General features: G+C 47.9%; 1 protein-coding gene across 1 annotated transcript in view; it reads left to right on the forward strand.

The window, feature by feature from the left end:
* Rasgrf1 (Ras protein specific guanine nucleotide releasing factor 1) overlaps nucleotides 1-20,591 on the forward strand; it is a 108,168-nt gene that overhangs the window by 39,293 nt on the left and 48,284 nt on the right. Inside the window, exons 6-9 of the mRNA XM_046428113.2 lie at nucleotides 14,160-14,239; nucleotides 16,234-16,427; nucleotides 16,939-17,048; nucleotides 20,473-20,591. Coding sequence (XP_046284069.2) covers nucleotides 14,160-14,239; nucleotides 16,234-16,427; nucleotides 16,939-17,048; nucleotides 20,473-20,591 — 503 coding nt within the window. The remainder of the gene's footprint in view (nucleotides 1-14,159; nucleotides 14,240-16,233; nucleotides 16,428-16,938; nucleotides 17,049-20,472) is intronic.

A 20,591-nucleotide genomic window follows, 5' to 3' on the forward strand; every position in this document is an offset into this window, starting at 1 on the left:
TATTAATGCACAAGATGGGACCCCACAATTAAGAATCACTCCACCCAAAATTGTGCCATTGTTAAGAAGCCTTGGATTCAATGTTCAAGAATTATTGGCTTACTCCAGTTTGTGTTCCTATAAAAAATACCTGAGGCAGAATACTTATTTTTTTTAAAAAATGTAGTTTGGTTTCACTCATGGTTTTGGAAGACTAACAGCTCAGTAACAACACTGGTTTCTGGTGAGGACTTCGTGGTGATGATCCCACCTAGAAAGTGCATGTGTAAAAGAGCGGTGTCACATAGTGACAGGAAGCAAGAGACAGGGAGAGGCCAGGCTCACTCTCTTATGACAACCCACTCTGGTGGGAGCTAATCAACTCCTGGGAGACCACCCCACTCTATGAAATCGGCATTAATCCCTTCACCACCCAGTCATTGAGGTGGAGCAGGGACATGAATGAGGTATCATGTTGAGAGCCACAGCCGGTCAGAATGATGCCTGGCATTTGCCAGAGGGAATGTTTGAAAGGTGACGCCAGCGGACCATTGAGATGATGATTTGAGTTAAGCTATTGCTGTGATGCTGGATTGATTGTATTGTATATTTGACCTTTACTGTCGGGCAATGGGGCGGCTCTTGCTGCCTCTGTAGCCCGCTACTTTGGAGTTCTCCCGGGGATTCCCGGAGAGTTCCCATTGGTTGGGGAAGTGCCGGAGGAGGGATTTCCGGTGTGGGGGTTTCTGGAAGGGCTGCGTGGGTGGCGTTGGCGGCAAAAAGCCAGCGTGCAGGTGAGAGTTGAAATAAAGTAGTTGCTGTTTGAACCTACAAGGCTCTGTGGCAGCTCGGTTATTGGTGCCCAGCCAGACTGCGGCAGTATCAGAATAGGGTACAGAAAGAGAGAGAAACAGGCAGGAGGGGGAACAGCTTTTGGCCTCATGAGACCTTCTAGAAACTGAGTCATGAGGGGCCTGATGAGGTTGCTTTTTAATGTACATGTTGACAGTTTTTAAACATGAAATAAATGCTTTTGTGCATTTACTAAAGAAAATGAATATTATATTGTACTGAAATCAGGTAACATACTACCTCAAGAAAATCCCATTGTGTTTTTGTTTTTGTTTTTCTCTTTTGTTTTTCTGTTTATTTTGTTTTGTTTTGATTTTGGTACTGGGGATGGGACCTGAGGGTGCTTTACCTCTGAGCTATAACCCCAGTCCTTATTTTATTTTTTACTTGAGATAGGATCTCACAAAGTTGCTAAGGCTGACCTCAAACTTATGATCCTCCTGCCTCAGAGCCACTAGATTATAAGTGTGTGCCACCATGCCCAGACATTGAGTCTTTGACCTAGAATTTGGCTGAATGTGTTCCTCCTGATAAATCCTGGACAGCTCAGCTGGGTTCACAGGTTCTCAAATGTGAGCCCTTCTCTAGGTCTGGGTGGAGCCCAGGAGAGTGCATTCCCAACAAGTTTGCAGGTACAGCTGATGCTGCTGGGCCCGGACCACACTGAAACCCAGGCTTGAGGTAAGCACAGGTGTCCAAGGGCCAGCCAGGACCTGTGGTGAAGAACACCTCAGGAAACACTGGTGGAGCTCCACACAGTCTGTACCTCTCTGGCACATTGAGCCATGTCTGCAAACTTGACAACTGTCGATCATCATCATCACTAAGAGCTCAGGGTATCCTTTTGCTTCTCTTTATCTTTCCACAATTGTTTTATGGCATTACTTGATATTTATAGAAGCCTTTTAACCTGAAATTTGGGGTTAAGAGTGTTCATGCCAGTTCAAAGAACTTGTTCAAAAATTGTTTGAAAAAAAATCACAACAGGATTTTGCATCTTTATCATGAAGAACTGAAAGGATCTGCTTGGATGCCTTTGAGAATGAATGGGAGGAAGAAAGGGGGTGTTTTCTTTCTCAAGAAGCTTGTATTTTCAACAGTGACCTCAAAAGGAAACAAAACTAGATAGAACTCGCTAATCCTTTAGCAGAGCAGTGGGACTTACCAGGGCCTGTTGTCCCCCCTCCTGTGGTCATTTTAAACTGGTTCACAAGATGGAGGTCCAGCAGTGATTCAGGATGGAAGGAAAGGGCTGATGACCAGTGGCCCCACCAAGGGCAAGAACACTCCATCCTTTTAGCAAACAAGGCAAGTGACCCACAGCACCTGGCTGTGTGCTGGGCCCATAGATGTGGAGATGAGATGAGCCACATGGCCCCTACCATTAGGGACGGACAGCTGAGCAGATGTTTGTTTTTTTTTTTTATGAAATGGAATAAGAACCCTAAAGGAGGCTCCCTAAGGAAAATGGTGTCTGAGCTTGATCATGAAGGACATGGAAGAGGGAAGAACTTCACAAGTGAAGAGAAACAGCACATTCAAAGGACCAGAGGCAGAGAATGTCATGGTCGTGTCTGTGGCAAGGTGTTCAGCCTCTCCGCCTTGTGGAAGGTGATTATAGGGGAAGAGTGGAGGCTGATGAGGAGGTTAATGGCCATGGAGGGAGACCCAGGCCCCCTCCTGTCCTGCCAGCCAGAGGCACTGAGTGCACTGCCCTGGTGTCTTGTGGGGTGCTGGGTAGCTGAAGGCTCAGAGCACCATAGGAAAAAGTACCAGACAGAAGCAAGCTCCATCACAGGAAGAATCTAGAAAGGCAGCCTTTTCCAGAAGCAGTAAAAAGGTTATTTGATGCAATGCCCCCTAAGATCTCCAGCTCTGAATCAGTGACACTATGGATGTGACTCTCCTCAAGGCCTCTGGGGCAGTTCCCGTGCCACCTAGAACAGGAATCAGTTGTGTCTTCCACAACTGAGAAGCTCCTTACAAAACTCCGTCTTCCAGAGAGCCCCTCTGTTCAGCCGGGGTGCTGTTCTCCTGCTCAGCATACAAAGCTCTTCTCTAACAGCAACACCCCCAGGCCTGGCTTGAATTTTAGGGGCAAAAAGAACAGAGTTCTTGTCTGTGGAGAATCTCTGCACAGAGAGGCCACTCCTGCTCCTCTGCTAATGCTCTGCCAGGTCTATTTTAACCTTTTCTGAGAGGCATCCTAGGTGTGCTGTTGTCACTTTGTAATCTCATTGACTCCAGTCACAGTAGCAGCGGTCAGATCAGTTCCCACAACCTCCAAAATATGGACCCCAGAGGTCATCAGAAATGGCTGGGCCAGGAACACGACCTGCCACTTACAGATATCAGAAAGACGAATGAGAGAGTTGGTGTAAAACACTTAGCATCAAGTTCAGCATATCCCAAGTGCTCATAATAACACACCTGCAAGAAATCAAATTCAAAGCTAATGTGGAAAGAGCATTCCCAGTTCATTTTATAAAGCCAGTATTACCCTCACATGAAAACCAGACAAAGGCATGATGAGAAAAGAAAACTGCAGCCCAATCTCTCTCATGAGTGTAGAAGCAAAATCTTATCAACGTGAATCCAGCAGTGTATAAAAAGGGAAATAAAAGCCTGACCAAATGGATTCATCTCAGGAATGCAAACCTGGTTCAACACTGAAAATTAGCTAAGGTCATTTATTTATTGTCTTTCTACAGTCCTCTCTCTCCATTTTCAGGGGCTTGGTTCTGTAGCGGGAAATGAGGGTCAGGACACTGAGCTCTAGAAGCAACACTTTATTAATGGTGCCACAGCCCAGAGGGATAATTCCCAAAGTCTGAGTCCCAAGCTCAGCTGGGCTTTTACTTTTTCACATAAGCAAGTTTGGGATCTATCAAGGCATGGGAACTGGTACAATTCTGTTGGAGGGTGCATATGGGCACAAGCTTGTCAATGACCTAGGGACTCAGCTCACCCACCAAGCCTAAAGGGGGATTGTTCTGTCCCTGTTGCTTTGTTTCCTCCTTTTGCTACTGTGGTTATCTGTTAGAGGTACCTGTTAGCCACTGCAAGTCTCTAGGGTTAAATGTCAGTAAGCAGAGCTGCTGTGTGTCCATGTGCAAAACCACAGCCTGTCAGTTCTTAAACTGCTGAAGTTCCCGTTCTACCTACCACAGCTCCAGGATCCCCACAGATATGAAAACCTGAAGACTCTCAATCCCCTTATAGAAAGAGGCACAGTATTTGAATTCCACCTATACACATCCCACTGTATACTTTAAATCATCTCTAGATGGCATGATACCTAATACCCAATACCCATAAATTCTGTATAATTAATTGTTATACTGTATTGTTTAGGGAATAGTGATAAGAAAAACATCTCTATATAGCTGCAGGGTTTTTTCCAGGATTTTCGATCCACATGTGGTTGAGTCTACAGATGTGGAACTCTGGGACATGAAGGGCCTACTATGTGTTAGGCAGAAAGAGTCAATGGTCCTCTCAATGTGTGCAAGTCTGATACAAGTGGCTTCTTCCCTCCAAATGCCCCCCACCCCATTCTCAAACAGGAATGAGCCAGAGAATTTTCCTTCCCTAGGGATCAGGGATGGGGTGAAAGAGCTAGAAGGTGCTTGCCACATGATCCCCTCAGTATATGGCCAGTCAGGGACAGCACAGTCCTCCCTGTCTTAACCTCCATGCATCTCATGAGCATAAAGAACAACTGGAATTTTCTTCATTCGCTTAGCACAGCCCCACCAGCATGGTACAGGCCTGAGTGTTGTAGGGGGTACTTTCCACCCTCGGGTGGTGCTCTGTGAGACTCACTTCATGCTGTGCTCCTTGTCCACATTCAGCCTGCCTGTGTGCCTTCAATCCTCAGAGACTCCCCAGAAGGCTGGAACCAGGGCTCAGAGAGGTAAAGGGAGGTTCTCACGGGCACACAGCACAGTGGGCAGGGAATGGGGAAGCTGAGATTTTAAGCTTGAATTGTTTTGTGTAAAGGACCATAATCCTCCTGCACCATGCGTCTTGTTAAATCATGGGCCAGAATCCTCTCCATGATCTCCATTCTTCTAAGGAGTGTGATCATCATGGGGCAGGACTCTGCATGTTCTCTCTATTCTAGATTTTTCCCTGTATGTGAGCCCAGCATTCCCTCCTACTGTAAATGCTATGGGGCAGGATCCAGGGCAGGAACCACCCTGGCCTCCCTGCCTCAGGCCACAGCACAGGCATCTGGGTATCCCATGCCAGGAGCACAGGCCACCAGCCCACTTAGTGGAAAGTATTTCTGCACATACCTCTCCCCTAGGCTTGCTTCCAGGTGGAAATGGACAGCCACATTAGAAACCTGATGATAATTTGGTGGTTTAATTTATTGGAGCTCATTAACAGTGGTCCTGAGGAAGACAGAGGCCTCTCTCTAGATTGGCAGAACCGGGGAAGGGGTCAATTGTGTTCTCCTAAAAGGGAGAGACCTTGGAAAGCCACACCTGCAGTGGGCTTTGTATAGCTAAGACAAGGAGCTTATTTATAGACTTGGGTTATTTCACTGTCATAGAAGACAGGCCTGGTATCCAGTGCTGGGAACCACAGGCGATGCCCTGGAATGAGAGACACCCACCCAGTTACTGGGGATGGGGTCTGTGTCTTGATGCTGCTGTGATTGATTGATAGGGGCTACCTGGAGCCTGGATTGGGAAATGATGAGGCTCCCGGGAGGACCATGCCCCAGTCAATTCCTCCTGTCTGCATGGACTGGGGAGTAGAGAGGGGAAGGCACTTAAAGCCACCATGAGTAAATGGCAGAATGCAACAGGCAGAGGAGGGGCAGGGTAAGAGACCTGCTTCTGTCCTGTTCAGTCACTGCCCCACCTTGGACTGGCCTTGAGTAGTCAGGCTTCCTTCCATTCCCTCAGGGAAGGAATGAGGTGAGAGGGTCCCAACTGTGTCATTAGGCAGGCCACCACCCCCTGCACCCCAGGATACTCTTTCAACCCTACCGTCCTTCCCAGGGCAATCTCCTTCTCATCTCTTTGTTTCCTTGGATGTCATGTCCCTGACCACCCCTCACACCCCTTGCCATCAACTGGTCCCCTGATTGCACACTTCCAAGAGTCCCTCTGCAGTCCTTTTTGTAGCCTATGTCACACCTAAATAATGATTTTTTTGTGTGTGTTTGGATTGTCCACTAGACGATGAACTCACTGGGTGGGGACAGGGTCCTAGAATACAGCTGTACCAACTACACAATTCAGGGGGCATCATTCGTAAACACCAGAGGTCAACAGAGGGCCAGGTGACAAATATTGTAAACTTTGGGGGCCATAGAGCCCCTAGAGTAACTAAGAAGTCATAGATAATCCATAAACAAATGGCTCTGGCATAAACAAAAAAAAATTTATGCACACTAATATGTGAATTTCGTGTCATTTTCACATATTGCCAAATATTATTTTGACTTTATTCAACCATTTAAAAATGTAAAAATTATTCTAAGTTCTCAGGTCGTACAAAAACAGGTATGTGCCAGATTTGGCCCACATGACACAAACAAGGGCCTCTAGAATGTGTGCCCAACAACTTGGTGGGGACAGTTACTGGGGTTCAAATGCAGGGAGACCAGTGTCCCACCAAAGGTCTGCCATAGGAGATCTTGACAACTATGTGTTAAGTGAATGAATGAAACACTGGTTCTGCAAGATGTAGGAGGAGTTCCACCTTCAGAGGGTTGCATACATGTGGGAAAGTGGGAAACTGCATGCTATGTTCCCCTTAGGGTCCCACTTGCTTAGCATTTTAAAAGAATCAATCATTTCTACTTAAACTGATACGGAAAATGAAAAAAAACTTTTTACCAAAATTTGATTTTTTAAAAAAAGCACATTTGCATGTGCACAATCTTTCCCCTTACCTTTTTTTCTCTGCCCCCCCCCCACCCGTATAAAGGAGCTTTGCCAAAAAACAGTTGGGAGAACAAGTAAAGGGAATAGCCTCAGGCAGAAAAATGCTTGACAAATTCCAGAACCAGAAATAAGGTCAGAATGGTAGGAGGGAGGGGAAGAGAGAGCAGCCCATAGACCAACTGAGGCGGTTGCTGCGGAGCTTTGAAGACCAACTAAAGGCCACTCCACGTGATTGATTTAGATTTTTTAAGAGATGAATCTGCTTGTGTGGAGAATCAAATGTGGTGGACCAGGGCAAGACTGGAAGCACAGCAGTTAGGGGTCCACCAACAACAGTCCAGGTAGAGACGACAGGGGTGGCAGGGGTAATCGAGAGCAGAGAACAGCATCAGCAGTTTGATGGCCTACATGTAGGGGTGAAGGAGGAGGAGGGGCTCTGCCTGAGAGGCAGGTGGGATGGCGCTGCCATTCAGTAAAATGAGAAGCCCGTGAAGGAGGAGCAGATCTATGGGGTAGATCAGAGGTCAGAATCAACAAGAAAATTGCAATGAGTCCAGGTTGTTAAAAGAAAAAAAATCAAAATAGCTTTTCCCTTCACCTACAAGGAATACTTAGGAAATATAATATGAGAAAAGGATTGCATTCAATTCTGAAACAAGAACAGAAACTATCCAAGAATAAACCCAGGACCTGAGCAATGAGGGCACGAACCAGGACATCAGGAAGGAGAGAAATGTACCCGAACCCTAGTATGTCCATGACCAAAGATGCCATTTTCATCCAAAGTCTTTTGCAAATTTAATATCATTCCAATGAAAACACAGGCTGGCAACAGGTTTTCAAAGTTAATTTGAAGGAATAATGCACACAAGGAAATAATAATGTTTCCTACCTGTGATTAAAAGATATTAAGATTTACGATATAAAGTGATGGAAACAGCCTGAGACTAATACCAGAGTAGACAGTAGATCATTAAAGTAAAACAAAAGTACAGATTCCAGAGTGGATTAGAATTTAGGAAACAGGTGATGTATTCAAATTGGGCCATTGGCTCACCAAACTAAGGAGAAGATTGTACTTATTTTTTTTTAATTTTTATTGTTGGTTGTTCAAAACATTACATAGTTCTTGATATATCATATTTCACACTTTGATTCAAGTGGGTTATGAACTCCCATTTTTACCCTGTATACAGATTGCAGAATCACATCAGTTACACATCCATTGATTTACATATTGCCATACTAGTGTCTGTTGTATTCTGCTGCCTTTCCTATCCTCTGCTATCCCCCCTCCCCTCCCCTCCCGTCTTCTCTCTCTACCCGCTCTACTATCATTCATTTCTCCCCCTTGTATTATTTTCCCTTTCCCCTCACTTCCTCTTGTATGTAATTTTGTATTACCCTGAGGGTCTCCTTCCATTTCCATGCAATTTCCCTTCACTCTCCCTTTCCCTCCCACCTCTCATCCCTGTTTAATGTTAATAGAAGATTGTACTTAGATCCCTATTCTCATCACACACCAAAGTGCTAGTTGGCTAGTTACATATAAAATTTAGATAAGATCTGGGTATGGCTCAGTGGTAGAGCACTTGTCTAGTATGCATGAGGCCCTGGGCTCAATCCCCAGAACCACAAAATAAAATTCAAAAAAAGAAACAATAAAATAAGACAGGGATAGATGTGTGTACCAATGCCTGAGGCAGAGACAGAAAGAAAACAGCACACTCCACAAGCAAGTTGAAAACCCAGCACATCACCACCAAACAAAACCAGCAGGCAAATGGCCCAGCACAAATGTCTCCAACATGTATGTCGACTAGATGCTTAACAGGGAAAGTTACTTAAAATTAATAAGAGAAAATAGAAATGAGTTTAACCAGGCAATTCCCAAAAGAAGAAATACAAATTGTCAATACATAATAAAAATGTTCAAGCAACCCACTAACAATGATTATTTAAAAGCAAGTCTAGTCAAGATGATTGTAACCATGGTAATCTCTGAAAGTAAGATTACAGGTGGGGGCTGGGGTTGTGGCTTAGTGGTAGAGCAGTTGCCCCTCATGCATGAGGCATTGGGATCGATCCTCAGATAAAAATAAAAACATAAAATAAATAAATAAAGATATTATGTCCATCTACAACTAAAAATATAATTTTTTAAAAGAGAGAGAGAGAGATTTTTTAATATTTATTTTTTAGTTTTCGGTGGACACAACATCTTTGTATGTGGTGCTGAGGATCTAACCTGGGCCGCACACATGCCAGGCGAGCGTGCTACCGCTTGAGCCACATCCCCAGCCCCCCAAAATATAAATTTTTTTAAATAATTATTGCAGGTGACATTCTCTCCCTGTTATCAAATATGATGGACCATATTTGCACTTTGAAGATGGAGCCCTCATCTGTACAGGCGCACCTCATTTCCCTGTGCTTTGGTGCACTTTCTAGATGTCCCATTTTTCACAAATGGAAAGTTTGTAGCAACCTCGTGTTAAGCAAGACTGTGGGAGCCATTGTTCCAACAGCATATGCTAACTTTGTGTCTCTGTGTCATGTTTGGTAACTCTTGCAATATTTCAGGCTTTATGATTATTTTGTCTATTATGTTGAGCTGTGATCAGCGGTCATGGATATTACTGTTTGGGTAGTTTGTGGACTTCACTGATAAATGTTGAGTGTGTTGACTATTCCATCAATGGCTCTTGCTTTGCCCCTCTCCCTCTCCCCAGGCCTCCCTAATCCTTGAGATATAACAATACCCTACAGTGGCCGCTAATGTTCAAGTGAAAGGAAGAGACACAGATGTCACAATTTTCAATCAAAAACAAGATATGCTTAAGCTCTGTGAGGAAGGCCTGTTGAAAGTTGACGTAGTCTGAAAGCCAAGCCTCTTGCACCCAGCAGTGAGCTAAGTTGTGAAAGCAAGGGGAAAGTTCTTGAAGGAAATTGAAAGTGCTACTCCAGTGAACATGTGAATGATGAGAAGGCAAACAGCCCTATTGCTGATACAGAGAGAGTTTGAGCATTCTCGATAGAAGACCAAACCAGCCAGCAGCTAATCCAGAGCAAGACCCCAATTACTGCCATTAATTCTATGAAGATGGGTAGAAGTGAGGAAGCTGCAGAACCAATGTGTAGAGCTGGGACAGATTGGTCCGTGAGGTTTAGGGGGAAAGAAGCCCTCTCCATAATAAGGTGAAGCTAAGTGCTGATGTGGGAGCCGCAGCAAGTTATCCAGCCGACTTTAAATAGCTGTGAAAGTGGCTACACAAAACAGCTTCAATGCAGATGAAACAGCTTTCTACTGAAAAAAAGATGCCATCTAGGACTTTCATAGCTAGAGAGGAGAAGTCAATGCCTGAACTTCAGAGCTTCAAAAGACAAGGCTGACTTGGTAGGAGCTAATGCCACTGGGGACTTCAAGTTGAATCCAATGCTCATTTAATGCTTTGAAAATTATACTAAATCTATTCTATCTGTTGTCAACAAATGGACGAAGTCTGGGTGACAGCCCATCCGCTTACAACATGATTTACAGCATATTTCAAGTCTGCTGTCGATACCTACTGCTCAGAAGGAAAAAAAAAAAAAAGATTCCTTTCAAAATATTATGCCGTTGGACTGGGATTGTGGCTCAGTGGTAGAGCGCTTGCCTCACACACATGAGGCCCTGAGTTCATTCTGCAGCACCACATAAAAGTTTTATATATATATATATATCACAATTGACAATGTACCCCATCACCTGAGAGCATTGATGGACATGTACAATGTGACCAATGTTGTTTTCATGCCTGCAAACCCAACATCCAGTCTGCAGCCCATGGATCATGGAGTTGTTTTGACTTTCAAATTGTTTTATTTAAGAAATGCATACTGACATTAGTAGTGATTCCTCTGGGAAAAGTGTTATGGTTTGAGTATGAGGTGTCCACTAAAGGCTCCTGTTAATGCAAGAATATTCAGAGGTGAGGGCTGGGGATGTGGCTCAAGCGGTAGCGCGCTCGCCTGGCATGTGTGCGGCCTGGGTTCGATCCTCAGCACCACATACAAACAAAGATGTTGTGTCCGCTGAAAACTAAAAAATAAATATTAAAAAATTCTCTTTAAAAAAAAAAAGAATATTCAGAGGTGAAATGATTAGCTTGTGAAAGCTGAGACCTGATCAGTCCATCCTAGTCTGAATGGACTGGGTGGTAGAGTAGGCAGGTGGGGCATGGCTGGAGGAGTTGGGTCACTGGGGGTGGGCCCTGGAAGGATCATTTTTCCTGTGCCCCTTCTCCGTCTCTGCTTCCTGACCCTGCCATGAGCTAAGCAGCTCTCCTTCTCTGGGCCCTTCCCCCATGATGTGCTACCTCACCTTGAGCCCAGAGCAGTGGAGTCAGCCATCTCCGGACTGAGACCTCTGAAACCATGAGCTCCAAATAAACTTCCTCCTCTAAGTTGTTCTTGTCAGGAATTTTGATCACAATGACACAAAAAATGATGGAAACACAAAGTAAATGGAAAAACTTCAGGAAAGCATTCACCATTCTAGATGCCAATAGGAACGCTCATGATTCATGGGAAGAGATCCAAGTATCAACATCAATAATTCAGAGGAAGTTGATTCCTACACCCATGGAAGATTTCAAGGGGTTCAAGACTTCGGTGGAGGAAGAAACTGCAGATGTGGTGGAAATAGCAAGAGCACTGGACCTGGAGGTGGACCCTGAAGATGGGACTGGGTTGCTGTGATCTGTTGATAGGACAGGGGTTTACTGCTTGTGGATGAGCAAAGAAAGTGGTTCCTTGAGATAGACTCTGCTCCTGGAGAAGATGCTGAGGACATTGTTGAGGTGACAAAGGATTTAGAATGTTTAACATAAGGTTAGTTGATAAAGCAACCAGCAGGGATTGGGAAGACTGACTCTAATCTCGAAAGAAGTTCTTTGGATAAAATGCCATCAAATAGCATCGCATGCTATAAAGAAATCTTTCATGAAAAGAGTCTATCTATGCTGCAAACTCCACCATTGTCTGGTTTTAAGAAATTGCCTTAGCTACCCCTGCCTTCAGCAACCACCACCCTAATCGGTCAGCAGCCATTCACAGCCAGGTAAGACCCTCCAGCAGCAGAGAGAATACCCCTCACTGAAGGCTGAGATCATCATGAGCATCTGTTAGCAATGAAGGACTTAATTAGAGTATGTACACTTTAAGACAATACTGTTGCACCCTTGATAGATGGCAGTATAGTGTCAACAGAACAATATTGTTCTGGGGAAAACAGAAGATCACGTGACTCGCCTTATTGACCTGTTTGCTTTATTATAGTCATCTGGAGCCCAACTTGCCATATCTCCAGGGCATGCCTGTGTATTTTTGTGGTTCTAGCTCATGATGATCCTGATTTGCTCTGTGCAAGCCTGAGCAGGGTTGGAATTAAGAAAGTTCATTTCCTCCCTGATGAGTCCTCCACAGTTATTTGCCACAACTGCCTGGGAGTGGCTTCCCTGAATCTTGTTGTAGCAGTGTTCAGGGTTATCTAGAAAGATCTAGATACATGTCAGGATCCTACGTATGGCTCTGTCAGGAACTCCTGAAAGTCCCTTGACTGCCTTGCCACCCACTCAGCCTAGATGCTCTTGGTTCTGTCCCCTCCACACTCTCCTGAACCCCTGGCTGAGTGTCTTGGTCTTAAAGGATCTTCACAGGTGGTCAAAATTTTTTTCTTAAAATTGGTACAAGTTTATTCATTCCATAATCTAGTTTGAGGCCCACCCCAGAGGGAAACTGGCCTTGCTAAGTGTTGCTATCCCTGGAGGGACCCTTTTTACTTGGAACTTTAGGGAGTTGACAGATGACAACTCACAGTAATGATAAGATCCACACTTTGAAATAAGAACTGGAAAAGTCTTCTCTACTTAGGAAAAAAAAGGGTCTTGTTTCAGTCTTTAAGTTTTCCTTTCCTTCTATACGTTCTCTGGAACACAAGGGAGTTCCTAGCTTTGCCCTTCAGCCTGGAGGTGTGTGTTCTTGCTCCTTCTATCCCTAGCCTCCCCACCCCCTCTTGCCTCTCCCCACCTGTCTCTCTACATAGCGGGATGCACTGGACATTGCAAGCCCACCGGGGTCATGAGCCTCTGACGTCTAGGGGCCCCTCTGCGCACAGCCTCCTCCACCTCCGCTGCAGCTCAGGGCCTCTCCGCTCTCTCAGCCCCTCCCTGCCAGCTCTTGTGCGGAGGCAGGGAGACCTGGGGATTCCAGTGGCTGTCAGAGCACAGACTGCTGGGAGAGGGGACAGCATCAAAGGACTGCCTCCCAAAGTGGAAAACACCAGCACTGGGGAAGCACAGAGGAGGGAGGGAACAGAGAGCACAGCCGTGGAGAATGTGGCAGAGAAAGATGAGAACATTCCCGGGGTAGGGAGACAGGCCGGCAGGGCCAGGACCGCCCGTGACTCTCAGGGGCTTTCCTTCTCCCTCTCTGAGCCTCAGTTTTTCTATCCGTAAATGGGGTGCACTGTGAAGTTCCCAGACACATTGGGGGAACCCCCAGGTCCCCAGGTGTTGGGAGCTAGAGCTGGCAGCAGTGAGGGAGGTGATACGGCAAGGTAGCTTCTTTCTGGTGCTCTCTCTGTGCTCACAGCTTGTCTGGGCAGAAGAGGGCTCAGGCTGTTCTCTGGGACCAGCTTCTTGGAGAGAAGTGGGCATGGAAAGAGGCAGGGAGGGGCCAAGGCCAGCTTGATGCCCACGGAGTGAGTGCTCAGGGGCCTTCCCTGCCAGGGCTTAGCTGCCAATAAGAACACCGCATTCCCAGGGCACATGTGGAGTGCCCAAGCAGGGTATTTTGGCTTTTCAGACTTACCAAAAGTCCGAAAAGGGGGCAGCGTTTGCTGGGCACCTGTGATACCCGTGGCACTCACGTCACCCATTGTTTGCAGGAGCTTCTTCATTTCACCCTCCTGTTTTACACAGAAGGACTGGACTTCAGAGGCAGGAAGCCCCTCACTGGGGTCATGTGGCTGACAGATCTGAGCCCTGAGTGGGTCCCACGCCCTGAATCTTCACATCGTCAGGGCCACTACCTACAGATCCCTGGCTCCCTCCATGTATCTCAGGGGGCACCCCCACGAGTGGGATCCGAGAAGACTCAGAGGCCATGGGCCAGAACAACCCCCACCTCCACCCTCTTCACGGGCAGGTGACCCTCTGCTTGGCTGAACACTCTGCAGTCCCCATCTTGAGGTGCTTAGTCCTTTTTTCACAAGGGGCCCCGTATTTGTTTGGCGCTGGGCCTCACATTCTGTCTGGTCCATCCAGCTGATGGAGTTCTCACAGAAAGTCTCCCCTGAGGAAAGTGTCGCTGCAGAGTGCCACATGCCTGGGAGCAGCAGGAAGTCCCTGGCCAGAGCTCACGCTGTGCTTTCTCTTTCAGTGAAACCATCATGTTTCTGCATCAGATCTTCTACCAAGGCCTGAAGGCCCGCATCTCCAGCTGGCCCACGCTGGTCCTGGGTGAGTAGCCAGCCCTCGAAGATGCCCCAGCCCATCCCTCTCCTGATGCCACCCCCCAAGACGGAGGCAGCTCTGTCCTTCCAGAGCATCAGAGTGTCACCCTACAAACCCAGACACCCTCGACGGTGGTGGAAGAAGACAGCCAAGTTGTCACAAGTCATATTTCTAAGAGGAAGTAATATATTTTTAGTTTTTTTAATCCACTTTTCCCTTTTTAAAAATAATGTGCATATGCCCATTTGAGAACATTTGAAAACCCAGAAAAGTAGAAAAAGCTTAAAAATATCACCCATAATTCTGCTTCTCAAAGATATCCACTATAAACACTCCAGTGTTTTTCTTCTGTACATAGATCCTAAGGGGTTTTTTTTCCCCATTTTACATAATTGCAAACATGCTGAATTATAGAGTGTGATTCTTGCAGAGTTGTTTTGATCTTTTTTTTTTGCTCAACATTTTAACAGAAGTGCTTTCTCATGCTGAAAGATTTTATTGACCATATTAATGCTTCAGGAAAGTGTCGCTGGACAAGGACTGACAGTATTCTCAGTGTTCCCTGCATGTGACCATTATCCTGTGCAACTGGCTCTCATTGTTGGCTTTTAGAGTTGTTCCAAATTGTTATTTTCAGACATAATTGTCTCTGCCTATGAAGTTTTCTCCATGTTAGAGGCCATTTTCTTGGGATAGGTTTCCAAAAGTAGAATCACTGAAATGAAAAGGTATAAATGTGTTAAAGGTTCTGGCTTCAACCCTGTTGTCTACTTGTGGTCCGAGAAGGACTGCACTGCCCGGGTACCCAGAGTGAGGGATGGCAGGACCTGGTCCTGCTCCCGTGACCCACCAGGCATGATCTTTTTTTTTTTTCTTTTGGCATTTTCCCAGTTGGGTAGGTAAAGATGAGTGTTGGAGGCATCTCCACTCTGGAGACAAGAAACCGGTTCCAGGAGGGGACGGTTCCAGGAGGGGACGGTTCATATGAGTGCAGGCCACTGACACGGATCAGACACAGCTCTCCAAGCCCCAGCTAAAAGGCCTCTGGACGGGCACTCTTTTTGTGTATCTCAAAAGCAAACAGCCCTGCTTTTCTCTGGGTTCCAAATAAGAAGTGTCTCCAGAAAGACAGGGTCTGCCTCTCCTGCAGTCACATTGCAGCAGACACTCTACCAGGCAGTGGGACGCCTGCTCTAGGAGCTGTCACATAGAGCCTACGGCGGGAAACCTAGTTCATAAGGGAAAATTCCACAGGGCTCCAGCCCATCCTGTCAAATGTTGGAGGGCAGGTTTAAGGAGACTGGTTGGAATTTGGGGGTCTGGGAGGACAAGGTCTATACCCAAGATAGAATGGGCCATAAGGGAACCACTAGGTAAACCTGGGAGGTCCTAGGACAAGGACTGACAGACAGAGGGGCTAAGGGAGGATGGAGTGGGAAGGCTTTGGAATGGGGAAGTCAGGAGACCCAGCTCCAGGCCAGTTCTGATTGACCCTGTGACTTCAGATGGTTCACTCTGTCAAAGACTGCAGGGTTCAGACGGGGGCTCTTGGAAGCACCCTCAGCAATGACAGTGGTGGGTAAGTGAGGACATGGGATAGGTGGAGCAAAGAACCAGGCTGCCATGCAGGGGACCATATGAGATGGGTAGGACCTGGGCAAGGCAGCTTCCTTCAGTTGAAAGGAATTCCCAGAGGGAACCCAGCCACCAGCACTCCTGGCCACTGGGGAATGAGCACCTGGATTCTGAAGGGGGTACAGGCCACACCTGACAACGTGCCCTATACATGCCCTCTCACAGGTGTGACATAGACAGCCTTGTCTCCAAACATCTGTGATTCTAATGTGGTCCAGTGGCTGAGCCCACCTCTCTGGTTCTGAGTAGGGCAGAGGTATTTGTCACCCCCAAAGGCAGGGATCTTTCTATAGCCACATGAGTGGCTGCAGGATAGGTTCTCCCAGGGTGCCGTCAGTCACCCTCTGACCCCACCCTCCTTCCAGCCGACCTGTTCGACATCCTGCTGCCCATGCTCAACATCTACCAAGAGTTCGTGCGCAACCACCAGTACAGCCTGCAGATCCTGGCGCACTGCAAGCAGAACCGCGACTTTGACAAGCTGCTGAAGCACTACGAGGCCAAGCCGGACTGCGAGGAGAGGACCCTGGAGACCTTCCTCACCTACCCCATGTTCCAGGTGGCTGCCCCAGATCTGCCAGCAAGAAGGGCACGCTGGGGGGAAGCAGGGGGCATTGGGAGCCACACTCGAAGGCCGCAGCTGAGAGGACACAGTCCTTGGCACATACCCCAGTCCTGGCTGGAAGATGGAGTAGGGTCGGCCCTCAGCCCCCAACCCTGACAGCAAGAGCAAGCTGACCACTGATAGGCCTGTCCCCTCGGGAAGTGAGGGAAGGTGAGGGGCAGCTCTTGAGACAGCCATGGGGACCCTTTACTCCTGGCTCCCAAGCCACCACCCAGGTCCTACCTTCTGCCAGAGCAGAGCTCAGACAGGCCACCGAGGCTCCTCAGGGTCAGAGCACATCTGTGGTCGGGTGGTGGAAGCGCCCACGCTGAGAGCACTGTGTTTGCCTCTCTTGCTTTTCATCCCTGTCTGTCCACTCGGTCTCTCTCTTGCTCCCTGCCCCATCCCTCTTCTGCTCCATCCCCCGCTACCTCCCATCTCCCTGCCTCTCCCCTGATGCCCGCAGATCCCCAGGTACATCCTGACGCTGCACGAGCTCCTGGCCCACACGCCCCATGAGCACGTGGAGCGCAACAGCCTGGATTACGCCAAGTCCAAACTGGAGGAGCTGTCCAGGTGAGCCCCTGCCTGCAGGCACCAGGCAGCAGTGGGGCACGCTGAGGATGACCCTCGGGTTCCAGGATGTGAGGGTGGGGCCCCTCCAAGCTGAGTCACCTGGAGTAACCTCTGGGGTTAGCATCTTAAGCTTAGGTGGTCACTAAGTGGGGATGGCATGGGTGGGGCCCTGTCCCTGCACAGGTGGGATCTGAGGAAGGGCTCTGGACACTCCCTTGGGTCATTTCCCAGGAGAAGGAGCTGCCCAGGGACTCTGCCCATTTCTTCTGTTCTTCACTGTCAGTGTATCAAAACCTGGAGTGGCAGGACCCCCAGAGTGGGTCCTGGGTGACAGGCATTCATGTGCCCAAGGCTCCAGTCAGCCGCAAGTGGTGACAGTGATACATAAGCCCATCGCTGTCCAATTCCTGGTCCTCCTGGTCTTTCATTCAGAGTCCCTCACCTGGCTCACTGTCACCCAAAGGGACCTCCCTCTGCAAGGGGAGGAGCAGACAGCCCAAGGGAGGCTCTGCAACACCTCAGGCAGCAGGTGATGACAACCTGCACCAGGTGGTGCCTGTGGAGGCTGAGAGGAGTCAGATTCGGGATGTAGCTTGAAGGTGGAACCAAGGATTCCTTGATGGGTTAGATTGGGGGAGGGAGGTGAAAGAAAGAATAGAGTCAAGGTGATTCCAGAACTTTGGGCTGAGCAACCAGGAGTAGAATTGCTATTAATTGAGATGGAGGAAACTGCGGGAGGGACAGACTTGCAGGGGGATGGGGAGGAGTTCAGGAGATTGCTTGGGGAGCACCTTGAACTTGAAGATGCTGATGCGATGTCCAAGTGCAGGGGGCAAGCAGGAAGGGCATTGGAGTCTGGAGTTGAGAGATATTGTCAGTCATCAGCTTGGAGATGGGATTTAAAGTCACAGCACTGGTAAGATGGCCAAGGGAGTGAGTTTAAGGATAAAAACACAGGAACCAAAAAGTGGGTACCAGGGCTTCCACTGTGTGGAGGTGGAAGAAAGCAAGACATGAGAATGGGCCTTGTGGTCAGAAGTGGGCTGGCAAAGGCTGCAAAGGAGGTAGGTCTTCAGGGGGTGGGGTCCACTCAGTCCCCTGACAGCTTCCTGAGTACAACAGGGGACAGCCAGTCAGGCCACTGCTTATAGCTGCACAGAGGAAGGAACGGGCTGGACCGGGGTACAGCCTTCCCTGGATCCTTCCAATACCCAGCTGAGTTACAGTCTCTGGTTGGAGAATCAGGACCAGGATGTCTTCTGCATGGTGAGCCTGCAGAGGAACAAAATCATTGGCAGGAAGGAAGAAAGAACGGTGCCCAGGGACCCAAATCCTGCACACCCTTGTCCAAGGGAGAGGGCTTAGGAGGAATGCCCTGCCCTGGTGCAAATGGGTACAGGCGCACAAGGCCTAAGACCCTGATCTTCTTTCCTCCGATCCTGGGTTTGCAGCCTGCTTGCTTTCTTCCACCTATGCCTGACCAGAACCCAGCCTTGGTGACATATAGGAATGGCACAGCCCTTTCATTCTCCTCTCCCCCTCCCACAGGGCAGCTGAGGAAAGCTCTCTGTCCAGCAGGAAGCCAGCAAGATGGCCAACCCCCTCCCCAGCTGTGCTCAGAAAGACTGGTCCTCTCTAGGGACTGGGCCTGAATTTTTCCTTCTATCCTAAACCCCTATATCCTGACTAATAACCCAAGGCATCACTTCCAGGTCCCCCAGAAGCCCCCCAGAGTTTTCAAACTGTGTTCACGCAGGGTCCCCATCACAAACCCCAGCCTGGGGCAGCACTTATCCTCGCCAGCTACTGTTTGTTCATGTCCTACAGGAAAAATGAGTTTTGCTATTTTACAATCTCCCCTTTATGTTTTATCGAGTACAGCCTTCCCCACCCTCCCCAAGAGATCTCATTACCACTGGCTCTTTCAAAATGGAGTCCCTCTCTAGGAAGGAACTGAGGCTCCTGAAGAAAAGATTCCATTTGATGCCCCAGACTGATAAACTGTTGAGTGAGTTCATGCCTGAAATGCTAGTCCCCATCCAGGGGGGGAAAAAACTGATATTTATTTTCCACCAGTGACAACAGAGACAATGATCACTGTCCTTGACTACAGCACCTACCAAGTGCCAGGCTTGGGGCTGGTCCCTGAAATATTCTCTCTTCCATCTTCATCCCAACATCCTACAGATGAGGGCACTAAGTAAGGATCAGAGGGCTTGAGTAATTTGCTCAAGGTAATGCTGATTCAGTGCATCACAGAGACCGCTCAAGTGCGGTCATCTTTCATCCTTGTGAGGGCTAACCTGGATGGCATCTGCAAGAGAACTCTAAGCCACACTTATCAACCTGCCCCTGGGTGGACTTAAAATTGTAGGATTTCAAAAGACTTTGTGCTCTTCTTAGAGTAAGTAAGTGGAATACTTTTCCAGAGTCCCCCTACACACACACACACACACACATTACTCACTACTTTCCTAAGAATCCTAGAAACAAGGCAAGGCAATATTGGCCTCCAACACCCATCTTTTACCACCAATGCTGTTTAAAAAGCAGTTAAATGGCGCCACCTCCTGGAAATTATGGATATTGCAAGAAATCAGAACAGGGACAAATGAAAGTGGCTTACATTCCTTCCCAGAAGGGCCAGAGCCCAGGAAAGCAAGCTGGAACCGGTCTTCCCCTGAGCCAGCTGGATTACCAGGCACTACAGAAAAATAACCATTCCTGGATCTGAGCAACATTGAAGAGACAACCATATAAAAATCAGGATCCAGGTGTGGTGGTGCATAATCCCAGCAAGTCTAAAGGCTGAATCAGAAGGATTCCAAGTTCAAGGCCAGCCTCAGCAACTTAGCAAGACCCTGTTTCAAAAAGGGCTGGGAATGTAGCTCAAAGGTAGAGCACTCCTGAGTTAATGGGAGGGGGATATTAAAAAGAAAAAAAGGATATGCAGAGAGTATTCAGGAGGAGAAAACTGTAAATGCAAAGGCCCTGAGGTAGGAATGAGCTTTGTTCTGTGAATGAGAGTAAGAACAGAAGGGGATGAAGGGCAAGGTAATGAAAAAATGATGTCCCCCATTCTCCCACATCCCTTCTGGGGTTGGGGCTGGGCCTGCTGTCTCTGATCTACATGGCTCCGACTTTGAAGTATGGCAGGCCTGCTTCCTAACTGCTTTCATTGCCTTTTTTCTGAAATAAACCCCCTGGCTCCTCAGGGTGTCAGAAGGATGAGGTGGCACTTGTGAGGCACCTGGCACACAGTGGGTGCTCACAGAAGCACACCGCTTCCCCCTCATGCCTAGAGTCCCGCCTGTTAGTCCCTGCTCCTGGCCCTTCTTCTTAGATCTGGCCATAGACCCGGCCTTCTGTCCTCCCTGGGAGGTGGGGTGGCCTTCCTCTGACCCTGTCACCCCTGTTGCCACAGAATAATGCATGACGAAGTGAGTGAGACGGAGAACATCCGGAAAAACCTGGCCATCGAGCGCATGATCATCGAAGGCTGTGAGATCCTCCTGGACACCAGCCAGACCTTCGTGAGACAAG

Source organism: Marmota monax, unplaced genomic scaffold (assembly GCF_021218885.2).
Source record: "Marmota monax isolate L192 unplaced genomic scaffold, Marmota_monax_Labrador192_F-V1.1 WCK01_AAM20220418_F8-fsc00111, whole genome shotgun sequence".
In the NCBI taxonomy this organism is placed as follows: Eukaryota; Metazoa; Chordata; class Mammalia; order Rodentia; family Sciuridae; genus Marmota; species Marmota monax.